The sequence below is a fragment of the Calidris pugnax genome, unplaced genomic scaffold (genome assembly GCF_001431845.1).
Source record: "Calidris pugnax isolate Ruff unplaced genomic scaffold, ASM143184v1 scaffold178, whole genome shotgun sequence".
NCBI classification, from domain to species: Eukaryota; Metazoa; Chordata; class Aves; order Charadriiformes; family Scolopacidae; genus Calidris; species Calidris pugnax.
Genome location: NW_015090986.1, coordinates 185,313 through 201,129, shown reverse-complemented (window position 1 = coordinate 201,129; position 15,817 = coordinate 185,313). Strand labels below are relative to the sequence as shown.

The 15,817-nt window shown below is 45.8% G+C and overlaps 2 protein-coding genes across 5 annotated transcripts in view; one reads left to right on the top strand and one right to left on the bottom strand.

Moving 5' to 3' along the window:
* Positions 1-1,807: 1,807 nt before the first annotated feature.
* ARHGEF39 (Rho guanine nucleotide exchange factor 39) lies at positions 1,808-15,442 on the bottom strand. 3 transcript variants are annotated; one of them, XM_014953870.1, is made up of 11 exons: positions 15,398-15,420; positions 13,738-13,823; positions 11,731-11,915; positions 11,077-11,171; positions 10,543-10,663; positions 9,382-9,500; positions 7,707-7,777; positions 6,763-6,891; positions 3,364-3,593; positions 2,375-2,463; positions 1,808-2,186 (listed from the first exon to the last, which is right to left on the bottom strand). In XM_014953870.1, exons 3-11 carry the CDS (start codon positions 11,875-11,877, stop codon positions 2,171-2,173), a joined length of 1,017 nt encoding a protein of 338 aa, XP_014809356.1. In that variant the 5' UTR covers positions 11,878-11,915; positions 13,738-13,823; positions 15,398-15,420; the 3' UTR covers positions 1,808-2,170. The 3 variants fall into 3 exon arrangements, with proteins under 3 accessions (XP_014809356.1, XP_014809355.1, XP_014809357.1); XM_014953869.1 differs by lacking the exon at positions 13,738-13,823 and having other exon boundaries at positions 15,398-15,442; XM_014953871.1 differs by lacking the exon at positions 13,738-13,823 and having other exon boundaries at positions 11,731-11,890; positions 15,398-15,417.
* Positions 15,443-15,492: 50 nt separating this feature from the next.
* The window catches only part of LOC106894879 (unconventional myosin-VIIa-like), a 26,219-nt gene continuing 25,894 nt past the window's right edge, over positions 15,493-15,817 (top strand). For both annotated transcript variants that reach the window (XM_014953867.1, XM_014953868.1), the window contains exons 1-2: positions 15,493-15,660; positions 15,740-15,805. In XM_014953867.1, coding sequence (XP_014809353.1) covers positions 15,544-15,660; positions 15,740-15,805 — 183 coding nt within the window. In that variant the 5' untranslated portion in view covers positions 15,493-15,543. The remainder of the gene's footprint in view (positions 15,661-15,739; positions 15,806-15,817) is intronic.

Below are 15,817 nucleotides of genomic sequence, written 5' to 3'. Positions count from 1 at the left end.
TCAACACTCCTGCTTAACTTGGTATCATCTGCAAACTTGCTGATGATACACCCTATGTCCTTATCGAGATCATCAATAAAGACGTTAATAGAAATGGTCCTAGCACTGAGCCCTGAGGCACACCACTAGTGACCGGCCGCCAGCTGGATTTGATTCCATTGAGCACCACTCTTTGGGACCTTCCAGTCAGCCAGTGCTTGATCCAGCAGATCGTATGCTTGTCCAGGCCGTGTGAAGCCAGTTTTTCCAGCAGATTTGTATGGGGGACAGTGTCGAATGCTTTTTGAAAATCCAGGTATACAATATCAACAGCCTTTCCCTTGTCCAATAATCTGGTTATCTTGTCATAGAAGGAGATCAGGTTTGTCTGGCAGGACCTGCCTTTCATAAACCCATGCTGACTAGGCCTGATCCCCTGGTTGCCAATTAGGTGGGTTTTGATGGCATTCAAGATGACCTGCTCCATGACTTTCCCTGGTATCAAGGTTAGACTGACAGGTCTATAGTTTCCTGGATCCTCCTTTTTGCCTTTCTTGTAGATGGGTGTTACATTTGCCACCCTCCAGTCCATTGGGACCTCCCCAGTCAGCCATGACTTCCTGTAAATGATGGAAAGCCTCAGGTGCAGGGTTGCAAGAAATCTCTGTGTTACCCTGTTAGAACAAATAGGGAGAGTAGCAGAATGTACTTAGAGAATGATAGAACTACTGGGAGATAAGAAATTTAAATTGCAAGCTTTGTCTTTGATGCCAAGTACAGGTGGTACTTGGACTGAAAAAAAACCAACCAAAGACAAAAAAACCCAGACACGCTGGGTTCCTTCCTCCCTCTAAAGTCTCACAAACTAAGCCAAATGAGTAATCTTATGCAGTGAGTTAGTTGTATGGGAAGACCAAAACCAACCAACCAAACAATAATATCAAGTGATAACTTAAAATTTGGTAATTCTCTCTTCAGGACACTTTATACAGTACATCTTCTATCTTAGCAAATTCTAGTGAGAAATTTCTAAAAAAGTCAGTGTTCCAAAAAGACCTTAATCTTTCTGTTTCTTAGGACGTTGAAATTGCTCTCCTTACAGTTGGTGCTCTAACATCTTTTTCAAACAGATGTTTCCCCCATCAACAGAAGAGATAAACCATACTCCTATTGCTGCAGAGCTTCCACACGATTAAAGCATTGATGGTTTAATGTTACAGTCTCAAGAATAACAGCCTTTGTATATTTCTTCCTTAAACTGGTCTTTCATCCTAATAAACTGAACCCTTGTTCATTACCAGTGGCTGAGGACCCAGAAAGCTGACTGGAGCCCTCTGGAGATTTTTGCTGTGCTCCAGGAGCTGGGCTGCTGCCCATGTTCTTCAGGGTAGCGTTTCGAAGTGATAAGGCTACTGCGTACCTTGAAGGCAAAGGCGAGCGCTGCTTCACCTGATTAACATCTTAGGATTCAGATCAGAAATGTGAATGGTCTTTGGTACCTACTAGCTTATCTAGGATAAATCAGCAGTTTAACTTCTCTGTATGACTGATGAGAAACCGAGAAGTAGGATTTTAAACACTGAATTACTCTCCCTTGATCTGCCCACCTGTCACTTTCTTAGAGGAGGACAGACAACTGTAAAACCATTTTGGTAGAAAACTGAAGGATATGAATGATAAAAATAGTCCAAGGGAGAAAGATGACTGTGACCCTGTAGCTGAAAATCCAGCGTTATGCCCATGGTACCATTATCCAAAAATCTGTTCTGATCAAAGTAGCCAGAAGCAAGTAGATTTATATGTAGACAAATAAGCATGGAAACGCTGATTTAGAAAGGCAGTTGGATAAAAACATTTAATGAGAGAAAGCAAGGCAGGCTCTCTTCTACTTGTTGTTAAATTAATAACCTGAGGGGAAAAAAAAAGGTGTAGAAAAGCTGGAAGCCTCTAAGCCAGGTTGGAGGAAAGTCTTGATACAGACTTTATATACAAATCCTTAGTGTGCACACCTCTGTTTTTTGCAATATCTGTATTAAGGTTAGGACAGCTGACAAAGCATTTATAATCTCACAAGCACAGTGTGTTGTCCCTCTAAATGCAACTCTTACATGTCCTTGACCATTTCCTAATATGGTGTAGGCTTCTACCAGGAGGGGTAGTGGTCCTGCAGTCTGTCTTGTGCTCAGGTGGGTCAGGCTTTCAGCTGCCTGTAGAGGGAAAGGGGGAAGTTCACTGTTAATACATGAAATCTGTTCTTACTGTTCCCTTGTATCCTGGCTGCCAGACTCAGTTCTTCGCAATCAGCCTTATAACCACGTAATACAGACAAATACACAGCTCCATATAATCATTTTCATGTTCTGCCCCCTTCCACCTCTGGAGGACGGATGCCTACCTGACTGCAGCTGTGAGACTCCGATACCAGTCATTAATATCTTGTTGGTCGCTGGACATCAACAACAGCGTCTTGTGTGGAAAGGAAAGCTGAAAGGCAAACAGAATCCAATGCCACTCTGTGGCATTCCTTGCCAAGGCAGCAACTCTGAGAAAAGGAGAGCCATCACCATTCAACTCAACTCAGCCCTGTGTACTAATTTCCCTCATTTTTTACCCAGATAGAAAAATTTAGCATCGCTACTGGGAGAAGCCAGAGGCTGGAGAGCAGACAGCAAAAAGTCCTGTCCATTCCTTCCAGCTACAGATGACAGCTCACTTTGACTCAATGGGCTGCTTAGAAGTGGGCAATTACAGTCCTTGGCAGCTTGTTATGCAGTTTCCTCCTGTATTCCAAGCTGCCCCTAGAGGTCCTTCTGCTGCCACCATCTACAGTGATCGGCTCACCCCAGCAGTCATCCCTGTCCTGGCTCACAAGGAATGAGGTAAAACAGCTCCCACGTGCTGCAGCCCGGGAAGCTGGAGCCCTCACCTAAGGCAACAGTCCCAGTCAAAGACCCTGCACCCCTCAGGGTTAGATGCACAAGCAATATCTTTTGTGATAATACCCATATCTTTTCACATTCTCCATTTTTCAAGGTTTTCTATAAGCTCAGTCCACAGTCAGTGTATTCACTGTCACATGACTGTGGGTTGTCTTCCTGACACACGGCTCTGATGAGGGCATGTCAGAGTCTTCTCGGACCCTCCCCACCTGAGCTAAGGGAAGCAACCAGCAACCTGTGTCCCAGAGTGCTCAGGAGGGCCTACACCAGGAGGGGAAAAGGACCTACATCACCCAAGAAGACAAAGGTTGCCCTAACTCAGACAAGTTCATTGCATTTACTGCTGTCACCATTCATCATCTCAGCCCTGCTGCTGACGAGATGGCTAAAGACCCAGAGTCTGACTCCTCTGACGCTTCTGCAGGGCAGAAGGAGGAAGACTTACACTGAGGAGCCCTCCCTGGCTCCGTGTGTGGCCAAACACTTTGTCCACCACGCACTGGTGAAGCGGGTAGACAGCCTGGCACGCCAGTTTGTTCGAGTTTAGTGGGTGCAGCGGGTGGCAGGGCTTTGTTGCAATCAAGATATCGGAAAAAAGGAAGAACATCCTGCGCTTCAGTTCTTCTCCCTTTGAAGGCACCACCAAAAGCCAGCCTTCCCGGATGTACCAGCGCCCTAGGTATGCAAGGGAAATGAAAACAGTTGTCAGATCATCATTGGGGAAAAAAAAAAAAAGGTTGTAATGAGACAAACAGACACAGTGAGCTACCTGTGTAAGTTACCAGGTTCTACATCAATTCCAGACACTAGAAGGCACTAGAAGTATCAACCGGGGCCGGCTTGCCAGCACTGAAGGCACCCATGCAGAAGCAGTAATCGGCCCAAAACTTTTAGTATGTGAAGAGCAGACCAAAGTTGTTCTAAATCTACTACGTTAATTAAAATGATATTATGATATACAAGTCTTTAAAAAGATACCAGAACAAAAACATGGTTTGAAAATGGTATGCGTACCTTTAAATTTACATAAGCCTTCAGAAAACATACCGTGAATTATCTTAAATTGTGCTGCCCAATTTTTTATCATTACTGGTGAAAGAGAAGATAGCCTAAGCTTTGGACTTCTATTATTTTTCCCTTTTTTTGTTTGCTTGTGCATGCCATTTAAAAAAAAAAACAAACAACTTTCACAGGTCATCTAACTATACATGGACCTCCAGTAGTTAACAAATTACAGAATGCAGATTACTCTTCTAATGAGAAAACAGCAAAGGGGACACAACACAACATATTAAAAAGAAGGTCTGAGTAAGCAACCTTATCAACCTTCTCTTACAGAATAGAGTCCAGTGTCATTTACTCATGAAATGAATTGCAATGAAACAAAAAGCAGAGAAATTGGCAGGGAAAAAAATCAAAACAATTTGATAAACCCAGCTATAAGCAGTAAAAAAAATAATGGTGTCTACACAGAATGGAATAATTAAAGCAATGCCTCTGTCTAGAAGGATTATTGTACAAGATAGCCATCAACTCAGGCGAATTACGAAGACAATAATTCAATAAGATTATTTACAAGAAATTAAAGCCATACTAAGGTATTGCCATCTGGCCTGGTCTGGGAAACACCTGCTGGAGAATTTCAGCCACTATTTTATTTATATGTAAAAGTACAACACAATTTTTATGGATTGTGTCTTACTTAGTATGCTACAGTCACAAAATACAGAGGCAAGTGCATTCCTGCTTAGCTTACTCGACAGGAACCACTCCTCTTATTGGAATAAGAAACTGAGAAAGAGAAGGGTGACACACAGGAATCAATCCAAGTTTAAAAACACAAATGGAAGGAAGCTGTCAGCAGTGTGGGGCTGGACTGGGAAGTGTTTCCTTCAGGCTAAGCTGCGATGAGACTCCCTGGAACACACTGAGCTGGACTGTGCTGGAGGTCTTGGGATATAGATCCGTGTTCAGGATTCCCAGGGGCAAGTGACTTAGGAAATTCTTGCGAAAGGAGGGCAAGATAATATCCCTAGGGCAGCTAGGGGTAACAGAACAGTTAAGGAGGCAGTTCTGGCTCAGGCTGGATATTAGGAAAAATTTTTTCACTGAAAGGGTTATCAGATATTGGAATGGGCTGCCCAGGGAGGTGGTTGAGGCACCATCCCTGGAGGTGTTCAAAAGACGGGTTGATGTAGTGCTGGGAGGTATGGTTTAGTGATGATGCTCCTTGTTTGTAGTGTGGGTGGCTATTTTTGTCAGTTAGGTTGACGGTTGGACAAGATGATCTTTAAGGTCCCTTCCAACCTAGAAGATTCTGTGATTCTGTATTTGACCTGTATATGGAAGGCAGCAAGGAAAGCATGGTCTCTTTTCACTGGGAGCAGTACACCCCAGAGACATTCCCACACATGACACACCCTGGTAAACAACCTCTTTTTCTATCTGTCCTGGCTTGGCTGGGATAGACTTAATTTTCCTCTTAGTAGTGAGTATGGGGCTATGTTTTGGATTTGTGCTGAAAACAGCACTGACAATACAGAGATGTTTTATCTATTGCTGTGTAAGCACTGCTCAGTGTCAAGGCCTACTCTGCTCCTCACACTGCCACACCAGCGAGCAGACTGAGGGGGGCACAAGAAGCCGGGAGGGGACACAGCCAGGACAGCTGACCCCAACTGACCAAAGGGATATTCCATGCCATGGGACGTCATGCTCAGCATATAAAGCTATGGGAAGAAGGAGGAAGGGGGGGACATTTGGAGTGGTGGCATTCGTCTTCCCAAATAACTGTTAGAGGTGATGGAGCCCTGCTTTCCTGGGGATGGCTTTAAACCCCTGCCTGCCCATGGGAACTAGTCCTTGTTTTGCTTTGCTTGCATGTGTGGCTTTTGTTTTACCTGTTAGACTGTTTTTATCCCAACCCATGCGTTTTCTTTCTTTTACTCTTCCAATTCTCTCCCCTATCCCAGTGGGGAATGCTTTTTTCACCCAGAAATCCATGTGTATGAATTACAAACACGTTCACAAGTTCCGGGAGGTGTGTCTTAGAGACCTTTACACACAGTGCCTTTAGCACTCCCCTCCAGCTGCAGCACTGTTTCCAGTAGCAGCTAGCAGCATTTAGTGAGGGCACAGGTGGAGCTTCATGTGACCGTTTCATAATTCCCCAGACTGGACACATTTCTCATAATATTCCTTACGTAGCTTGGACTGTGTTCTGGGCACAGAGAGCACCCGGTCACACAAGAGGTCATAAAGAAACCTGTTATCGAATTAGATGATCTTACAAGCTGTGACTTTATATAACTCAGTTATCTACAAAACTATCAACACTCTGATTTCCGGCACAGCTTAACCACGCAGATAAAAGAAGATTCTTCATGTTAAGGGTGTAAGCACAGGTCCATGAAGCTTGTAGCTTAAGTTGAAAAACACCACAGTCCTTGGCTCCTTGACCCTCAGAAATCTATGGTTCCTGCACTGGAGTAGGGACAATACCACTACTTAGACCCTTCCAGAATTATTTAATATCTTTCTTTCATTCTCACTCAGGACTTACGCTCCTGACCTCCTTAGATTCCTGTTACTAACTTTCTAACTACATGTCATCAGCTCCTTCTATCTGAATGTCAGGGAATTAAGCTGCTGCTTAGCCTTACTAAAAAATTCTTGATAAAAAGAAAAAAAAAGTGCTTGAATTACTAGTTACATTTCTTCACCTCCTACGTATAGAACTTGGGCAGAAGGGGAAAACCGGTTAATGTGAGTTGAATCAGAGACAAAGGTGAACACATCTCCAGTTATCTCAGCTTGGCAGAACAGAGTTGTCAGTATGACCCACCTGGAGTCAAAATCTGGGTCTTTTGTCCTTTCAGCAGTTTCTGAACCCGAAGTAGCTGCAATGAGTTCTCTCTCTGATGAATGATGTCTTGGACCCAGCAAGATACCTCAGATACAGATTTCACAGCTTCTGAAATTAAAGCAGCATATTCTGAGGTTATCACAAATGAGTACGTATTACATCTTATCTATTTTGCTGTGAAAAGATAAGATGAAATTAGGATGCAAATGTTTTAAACCAAGTATCAACAGCAGATTTACTCAGTAATTTCAGCAAGAGATTGGACTAGATGACCTCTAGGGGCCTCTCTCCAACCAACACTTCCGTGGTCCTAGAAAACATTTATTTGCCAATGAAACAGACACGGGAATAGTTTCCTTGATTTGTAAGCAAAACCAGGAAAAAATGCCCCACAAATGGTGTTAACTGCTAGTAAATATGGCATGAAGGACACAAATTATCCTAGAAAACTGAGGCATGTGACCAATAGTCATAGAATGGTTTGGGTTGAAAGGAATCTTTAAGGATCATGTAGTCCAACTCCCCTGCCGTGGAAAGAAGCATTTTTCAGGTTACTCAAAGGTTGATCAGGTTGCTCAAAGCTTCATCCAACCTGACCTTGAACATTTCCAATGATGGGGCATGGACAATTTCCTCGGGCAACCTGTTTCGGTGTCTCAGCCCCCTCATCATAAAAAATAGAGCTGCCATTTATCTGACCTAACCCCTAGGCCACTTTCCCAGTCAGTTACTCTACATTTTTATTCCCAACGTGTTCTCAGGGACATCTTGATCAAGATGGAGAAGGGAAATAGTAATCCACTAGAACTCCAGAGAGGAGGATTTTTCTTCCTGTGGAAGTAGACTGAAGATGAGAATCCAAATCTTAGTAGTGAGGAGGCCAACACTGATCAAAGTGCCAGCATCCACAGGAGGAATCATACTTGCAAGTTTCTGGTACTCAGCGCTGTCTGGGCTGGTGTTCTCCAGCAGGTCTCTGAAGAAATGTTTGTACCTAAGATAAAGAAAGCAAGTTTCACAAAAGCAAGTTTTGTTTCACAAAAAGATACCAGGAACATCAGCACCTCCTATTCGTGACAGAAAGATGAAAAACACTCCACCATGAGATGGAGTACACACCTCTAAACCTAACCATTTGGCTTTCGGTCACAATTCTTTGATCACATGCACTTTCATCTTCAAATATATTAACTAAATTAATCCAAGTAGTTTATACGTTTGCAAGCCTTTGGCATTTCCTGAGGATCTGATAAAGGCAACCTTACTTACTACTTTTGTTCATAAGACTCTTAGCATTCACATATAAATGCCTTCAATAACGACAAATTTCTCTTTGAATTATTTAACTTTTTTTTTGTCTGAATGGTAGCATTCATACCATATGTTTCCTGCCCACACAAGAAAATAAAGGCATTTCTATAAGAAGTAGGAGCTCCCTTTTTCTTTTTTCCTTGCCAGTCTTTACTGCAAAGATCAGATCTCTGCAAATGCTTTCTCCCAATAAAGTACAACTATTTTTGGTCTGAAATAACAGAAGAAATATCACATTGAATAGCTTCACAAACTGGCAGAAGTCATATGACCTGCAGCATATGTAACAGTTTTGAAGAAACTTGAACATGAAAGAGTTGATTAATGAAAAACTTAGACCTTCTGTTATAAAGCCACCGTTTTTCCAAACTGTCAGACAGCAACAAATATACTGCTACAAATTTAAAGGGACAATCCAAAGAATTACAGTAAAAAGAAGACTTAACGTTTATATCTGCCAAGCCCATTAAAAAGGTTACATAAAGCCACCAGAAAGACTGTGGTGTGCACACTCTTGAGTTATTTTCAAAGAAATGGGGCTCTCAGCCTCTCAAATTTGCTTTAGCGTGGGTAAGACCAAGGTTGGAGAGCAGCTATTTGCTCTATAGCAGCAGGAACTGGGTTCTCAGTGAACTACCTGTGCTCTGTATTGCCCATATACCCTCCCCAAGAAAGGGCAGCCCTTGAGGGCATGCAGCACTTCTCTCCTGCAGTCAGCCTCGAGGGAAAATGCAGCAATCCAGTCTGGATCTGCCCAGGGCTCAGACAACTGTGAAGCACCAAATCTGAGGAAAGCATATGGCCCTGATAACCAGAGAGGGGAGAAAAGCTCACCTGCATTCATTACTCTCATCTCTCCCCAAAAGCAACCACCTACAAGGGAGGAAAGTCACAATGCTCCAGGTCAGCAGCCCACACAAAAGTGGAGTGAGACTGTCTCTGGCAGAGCGCACCACTTCTGCAGCACTTCAGATGGCTTGCTCTTGTTCAGGCCTAACTTCTGTAGCTTTCCAAGATGACAGAAAGCCTCCACTTCAGTTCTACCTGAGAGCTAGATGAAGGGCTTAGGAGCCAGTGCTAAACACAGTTACCACTCTGCATCATCTCCCATCCACGTACAGTGATTCCACTTTGTGTCGAATGTCTCCATGTCTGTTTTGTTTCTGTCTATATGCTCCAATTTTGAGATACATTAAGCAGCTTTACCTCTCATAGCAATGAAGACACAGTTATGTTCCTTTTTCCCTCTCGCACTAACACCTTGAAGACTCAGAATTGTTTACTTACTGGTGCAACCTCTGCAGGGGCAAAGGAAGCAGATCCTCTAGCTTCCTCCCTTGAAACTGAGGTCGATTCTCCTGGAGCTTCTTAAACCGTCGGAATGACTTGTTTTTCCTCAATTGCTCCTGTGTGCAGCAAAAAAGGAAAATAGCTTTGGGACTATAGAAAGAAATACGTGCTCTAGTCTACATCAGAGCTTGGAACTCTTAAAACTCTTAAACTTTACTACTCTGGTCCTAAACACAAGCATCAACAACTTATTTTGTGGCCATGGGCAAGCAATTCCTTTTCTCCTGGCCACATTTCCCAGCAGGTAATGGAAGCAACATCCCCTCTTCATACACGTACAGCAGTATAAAGCTAGTATATTCAGCAAATGGAAACAAAGAAAAAGAGAAAGGTTGACTCAGACAGGAAAACCTGTGGCTTTTTGCCACTCATTTCAAGACAAAGCAATGCAGCCCCACATTCTCATGACCTCAAGGCAAGTATCAAAAATGTTTTTTTCTCTTCAGAAATCAAAAGTGTGAATATGTAAATGCAAACAGAACAGAAGGGAAATGTCCCAGTACATCCTGCAGCTGGGAACAAGCATGGACGAAAACTGGAAGTTGGGTGGTTTAAATTCCAAGTACAGCTGTCAGGATTCTGAAATAAAAATATACCCTTCTGAAATTTCTTGGAAGACAGGTTGTATTTGGAGACGTAAGTGGGAAGGAAGAATTTTTCTTCTACCAAAAAAAAAAAATAGGGAAGGAAAAGGAAATCCCAGTGTTAGGATACAGTTTGTGGTAGTAGGAAAGACTAGACCTCATAATTCTCCAGAAAGAGATCACTGTCCTCTAGTGTTCCCACAGCAAACTCTCCAGGCTTGCCAGCCAAGGAGTGGGAGTAAGTACAGAACTGTGTTTGAGAAAGCTGTGCTCAGCATATGCAGACACATACACAAACACTGGAAACAAGCTTCAAAAGTTTGAAACTCTGAATAAACAGAGAAGTTTTCACCACTCTATTGCAGAAAAAAGACCGACAAAATAGCAGAAGCCCAGAAAAAGGAAGAAAACTGATGGGTTTCCTCTGTTTCTGAATCAGAAGGGAAAGATGTAGCTGTTTCACAGAATGGAGAAAAAAGGAAGAACAAACATGAAGGATAGAGGAGACATTTACCTTCAAGGTTTTATTTGCCTGCTCTGAATTCTCAGCATAGTGGCCATAAACCTCCACATTCTGACAGAAATTTTCCAATCCTGGTCCCAAATTCCCTCTCTCCAGGTGAAGCGACAGAACACTGTGCAGAAGCAAAAATAGCTTGTGAGGGGTACGTTACTGATGGGATTTTCACAGGTCCCTCTGGTTCACTTCTGTGCTGACCTTCCTTTGTCAGTGTCCACGGCACATCCAGTCTCTGTGACAAATACATGCTTGGTGGTCACAGTAAGATAAAGAAAACATCCCTTAAAAATACCACAGAGAAGACTTACTAGGTTTTAACCACTATCCAGAGAGCAACTGGGCACCCAGATATGTGGATGCAGATCAGCAGTTTCCTGGGTACACCTGCAAGTGTCACCAAGGCTAGCATTGCTACAAGTGAATGCCTGTTTTACAAGGTGTTAGCTTTATTTTCTGAAATCTTACTGTCTCATCCATATAGGGTCCTCCCCATATAATTACAGGAATCACATCAGTCTGTTCACTTACTGGCTGGCTGAATATATGGATTCCAGGGGTCCAAATATGGTTTCCAACACAGCAGGTTTCAGCGTCCCTTTGGCCTTTAAAATTTTCACAAAGAACTAAGTAGGAAAAAAGAGAGAACTTCAAACAGGTGAAATTCACAGGTCATTCAAAGGTTATTCTTGGTACACAGCAGAAGCAGGAAGTTATAGCCTGCACACTCTTGAGGTCAAAATACTGACAAATATTGTGAATTCCTATTTAAGGTATCTATCATCAGAAGTAAGCCAACCAGTAACATTGATCACAACTGTAAACATTTGAAGCAGCACTATAGCATTGACAGAGTCTGTTTCAGCATTCCTAGATGCATCAGTTTTTCTCCACCTTGTCCATAGTCTCTCTGTCTTGTCTGTACCCCTATGTTTCATGCATCTCGGCCTTCTTGAGCTGAGTCGCCTCTGAGTACTGACCAAAGCCAACAGACAAAAACCACAAGCTATCAGGTATTACAGTGGAGGTAAAAGAAAAGCAACCAAAAAAACCCCTTTCAGCCCCAGCAGTTGTCCCATGCAGTAGAGATGTCACGAAGTCTTGCTCTTGACCCTTCCCCATGGCAACACTAAGTGCATTGCTGCCTGAAGGTACCTACATATCAGAAGGGGCCAAAATACTCACTGTGACCACCAAATCTAGCTGCTCGAGGTATTTGTGTTCTGTTTCCAGCAGCTCCTTGGCTGTCCGGCTGCGCTTTCTCTCCCAGCGAGCTCTCTGCTCTTCAACAGTGCGTGATCCAGCCATGAACAGCAGGGGCGAATCACTCATGGTGGCCTCAGAGCTGACATACAGAAAGGTAACCGATCCTGGAAAGCCCAGAGAGATGGACACACAACAAATGCACAACCTATGTCGCAGGGTAGGTTTCTGAGACACAAGCTCTACTCTTTGCTATGGAAGAAGGGAAGTCAATTGCCAACAACCATTATTAACAGTTTCCTTCTGTGTTCCTCTCTGTGGGTAGAGCCCTGCATCAACCAGAGGAACAGTGTTAGAAAGAGCTGACCGTGAAAACAAGAGCTGTACATGATGATACATCTCTAAGTAAATCTCAAGCGTGTAATTCCAGCCCATAATTGCTTCTTCCTGTGCTTTGCCCCATTCTTCATGCAAAATTCTCAATAAACCCAAGGCATTTAGCAGGTGGAAGAGGGACTGTGGGTAGGAGTAGAAAACAGCAATAAGATTTGTGCTGGAGGAAGAGACAGAGGAAGGCAGCACTCTGGCTTGTTTTCCTGTGGAGGTTCCCAAGATGCAAGCTGTTTGCATTGTGATTTTCCACCAGTGGTTTCAGAGATGAGAGGGACCTAGCAACTTCTGTGAATCACATTACCCACTTGTTAACCAGCTTTGGTCTTGCTCTTCTCTTCTGCAACAGCATCATGATGGAGAGAAAAACACTGGTTTTTTTATCACACTCTCTCAGAGAAAGAGGCATGTGCTAGCAAAGCACCGGTTATATATTATTCCGCCTTTTGATTAAAAGGCAGTGCAGGCTCTTGCACATTTGCCACAGCATGAAGTTTGTGGTTTCTCTGCTCAGCTAGCTACCTCCACGTACGTGCTGTCTCCCACATGGATGAGCTATACTAATACAGAAAGAAGTACTTCTGAGGAGAAGAATCTGGGGGTCCTGGTGGGTAGTAAATTATCCATGAGCCAGCAATGTGCCCTTGTTGCCAAGAGGGCCAATGGAATCCTGGGCTGCATAGGGAAGAGTGTGGCCAGTAGGTCGAGGAAGGTCATTCTCCCCCTCTACTCTGCACTGGTGAGGACACAATTGGAATACTGCATCCAGTTCTGGGCTCCCCAGTTCAAGAGAGACAGGGAACTACTGGAGAGAGTCCCACGTAGGGACACTAAGATGATTAAGGGATTAGAGGATGTCCCTTATGAAGAAAGGCTGAGAGAGCTGGGACTCTTTAGCCTGGAGAAGAGAAGGCTGAGGGGAGACCTTATTAATGCTTATAAGTACCTAAAGGGTGGGTTGAAGGATGATGGAGCTGGACTCTTTTCAGTGATTCCCAGTGATAGGACAAGGGGCAACAGGCACAAGCTGGAACATGGGAAGTTCCATTGAAATATGAGGAAAAACTTCTTTCTCGTGAGGGTGACAGAGCCCTGGAGCAGGCTGCCCAGGGAGGGTGTGGAGTCCCTTTCTCTGGAGATCTTCAAGACCCGCCTGGATGCAGTCCTGAGTAATGTGCCCTAGGCAATCCTGCTTTAGCAGGGGAGTTGGACTAAATTATATCTAGAGATCCCTTCCAACTCTGACAATTCCGTGATTCCATGAAGTGTTGTTGTAGAGAAGGGAGTTTGTCAAATACAGTCTTCCAGAGACATTTCAGATACCTAAATCAGTGCCTGAAACAAAACCTTCACATTGAATGAGCACCAGGGCTCCTTTCATGAGTTAGCAAAAGTCCAGATAGCTTGAGGGACACATGCAGTAGTGGGAGCTTCTCCAGAGGTTTATCCTCCTATTTGCTCGTGACACAACCACAAGGTTAGCCAAGGCCAGGTCTGGGTCAAACAGGGCATCCCTGGCACCCCTGTGGATGGAGAGGCAGCACTGCAGGGAATACCACGCAAGAGCTTAGCATTAACATGCAGTTGCAAAGTACTCACCAATAATAGACTAAAATGCTACCATTCGCAGAGCACCTTTAGCCAGGGTAGGTAGCAGTCATGATTTTCATACTGCAGGCCAATTTCTTTTAATAAACAATAATTAAAAAAAAAAAGGCAAAATAAAGTTACACTAGGTTTGACCATCTCCCACTCACATAAAGTGGTGCAAGTACTCCCATTATTAAAAAAATATATCACATCTAACTGTCTCAAGTTTGTAGGGCAAGAGTTGTCTGGAGCCTGTGGGTAGACTAGAAAATACTTCTCCTACAGGTGACAGAAGCACCCCAGCTTGCTTGTCTCTTCTCAGACTCGGAATAGAAGCCACTGAATACTGTCTGAATAGTTAACTACCTTATGAAGCCCCACTAGCAATATTCCCTGCCACGTTTCTAAATTTTCTGTTTTGAATATCCAGAAAAAAACCTCCCTTTATCATCACAGCATAGCCACTCCTGATGTCTCCGGACTGTCAACTACCTGGTGGGTCAGCTCCAAGGGCCACACGGCTCCACCACCCACCTCTGAGGATAGTGAAACCTTCCCTCTGTAGAATAAGCTTCCTGAAGCCTTTCAGTTTATCAGACTTGTCAGAGAAAGTGGCGAAAGTCTGGCTACACCTGCATTTATTAAACACAGGTTCATGGGAGGACAATGGGATGAATGCCATTGTCCAGGCACAAGGAGACCTTAATCTTTTAGGAGGAAAGGCTGAGAAACCTGGGTGTGTTTAGCCTGGAGAAGAGAGGACTGAAGGGGGATCTCATCAGTGCTTATAAACATCTAAAGGGTCGGTGTCAAGAGGATGGGTCCAGGCTCTTCTCAGTGGTGCCCAGTGACCGGAAAAGGAGCAATGTGCATAAACTGGAACGTGAGAAATTCCTCCTGAACATGAGCAAAAACTTCTTTACTTTTGGGGGTGCCAGAGCACTGGAACAGGCTGCCCAGAGAGGTGCTGGACTCTCCTCCCCTGGAGATATTGGAAACCCGCCTGGAGGGGTTCCTGTCCAGCCTGCTCTGGGTGACCCCGCTTTGGCAGGGGGTTGGGGCTGCATGGTCTCTGAAGGTCCCTTCAGAGGGACCCCGGGCCAGCCTGGGAGGATGGTGACTGCTGTGCCAGAGGCCTCAGAGCGGCTCTTCCCGCTTCCCTCTGCTTTACACCGACTCACCGCCGCAGGGGATGGGCCCCCAGCCTCAGCCCGGCTCCCCAGCCCCTTCAGTCCAGGCCCTCTCCCCTCTGGGTGACCCCGCTTTGGCAGGGGGTTGGGGCTGCATGGTCTCTGAAGGTCCCTTCAGAGGGACCCCGGGCCAGCCTGGGAGGATGGTGACTGCTGTGCCAGAGGCCTCAGAGCGGCTCTTCCCGCTTCCCTCTGCTTTACACCGACTCACCGCCGCAGGGGATGGGCCCCCAGCCTCAGCCCGGCTCCCCAGCCCCTTCAGTCCAGGCCCTCTCCCCCGCCTCAGCCCGGCTCCCCAGCCCCTTCAGTGTGGGCCCCCAGCCCCTTCAGTGCGGGCCCCTCGCCTCAGCCCGGCTCCCCAGCCCCCCTCAGCCCGGGCCCTCACCCCCGCCTCAGCCCGGCTCCCCAGCCCCTTCAGCCCGGGCCCCACACCCGCCTCCAGCCCCTCCTGAGGCCAGACCGCCCCCGCCGCCCGTTACCTGCTGCTCCCCGCCGCCGCCCCGCGTTCAAACGGTGGCCCCGCCTCGGAGGGCGGTCCCGGGGCGGAGCGGGAACCGAGCCGGGCCGGGCCGGGGAGGGCGGGCAGGCTGGCTGGCGCTGGCCGTGGCTGTGGGAGCGGTCCAGCATGGTGTCGCTGGGGGATCGTCGCCCCCCGCCCGGCGACCTGGCGTCGCTGTCGGAGCTGGACGAGGCGTCGCTGCTGGGCGGGCTGCGGGAGCGGTTCTTGGGGCAGCAGGTCTACGTGAGTGCCGGGGGTCGGGGCGGGGGGCGGCGGCGGCCGGCGCTCGGCTGACGGGCTCTTCTTCCCCCCTCTCCCTCAGACCGACATCGGGGACATCCTCGTCGCCATGAACCCCTTCCAGCCCCTGCCGCTCTACGGGAGAGAGGTGAGTCCCCGC

What these genes read in the sequence shown, in the direction of transcription:
- ARHGEF39 (XM_014953869.1), bottom strand. Translation starts at nt 11,877, where the DNA reads ATGAGTGATTCGCCCCTGCTGTTCATGGCTGGATCACGCACTGTTGAA. An exon ending in TCCATATATTCAGCCAGCCA is followed by an intron (nt 10,664 to 11,076) that starts GTAAGTGAACAG and finishes GCTTCTGCACAG; the next exon opens with TGTTCTGTCGCTTCACCTGG. An exon ending in GCCAGGGAGGGCTCCTCAGT is followed by an intron (nt 2,464 to 3,363) that starts GTAAGTCTTCCT and finishes TTTGCCTTTCAG; the next exon opens with CTTTCCTTTCCACACAAGAC.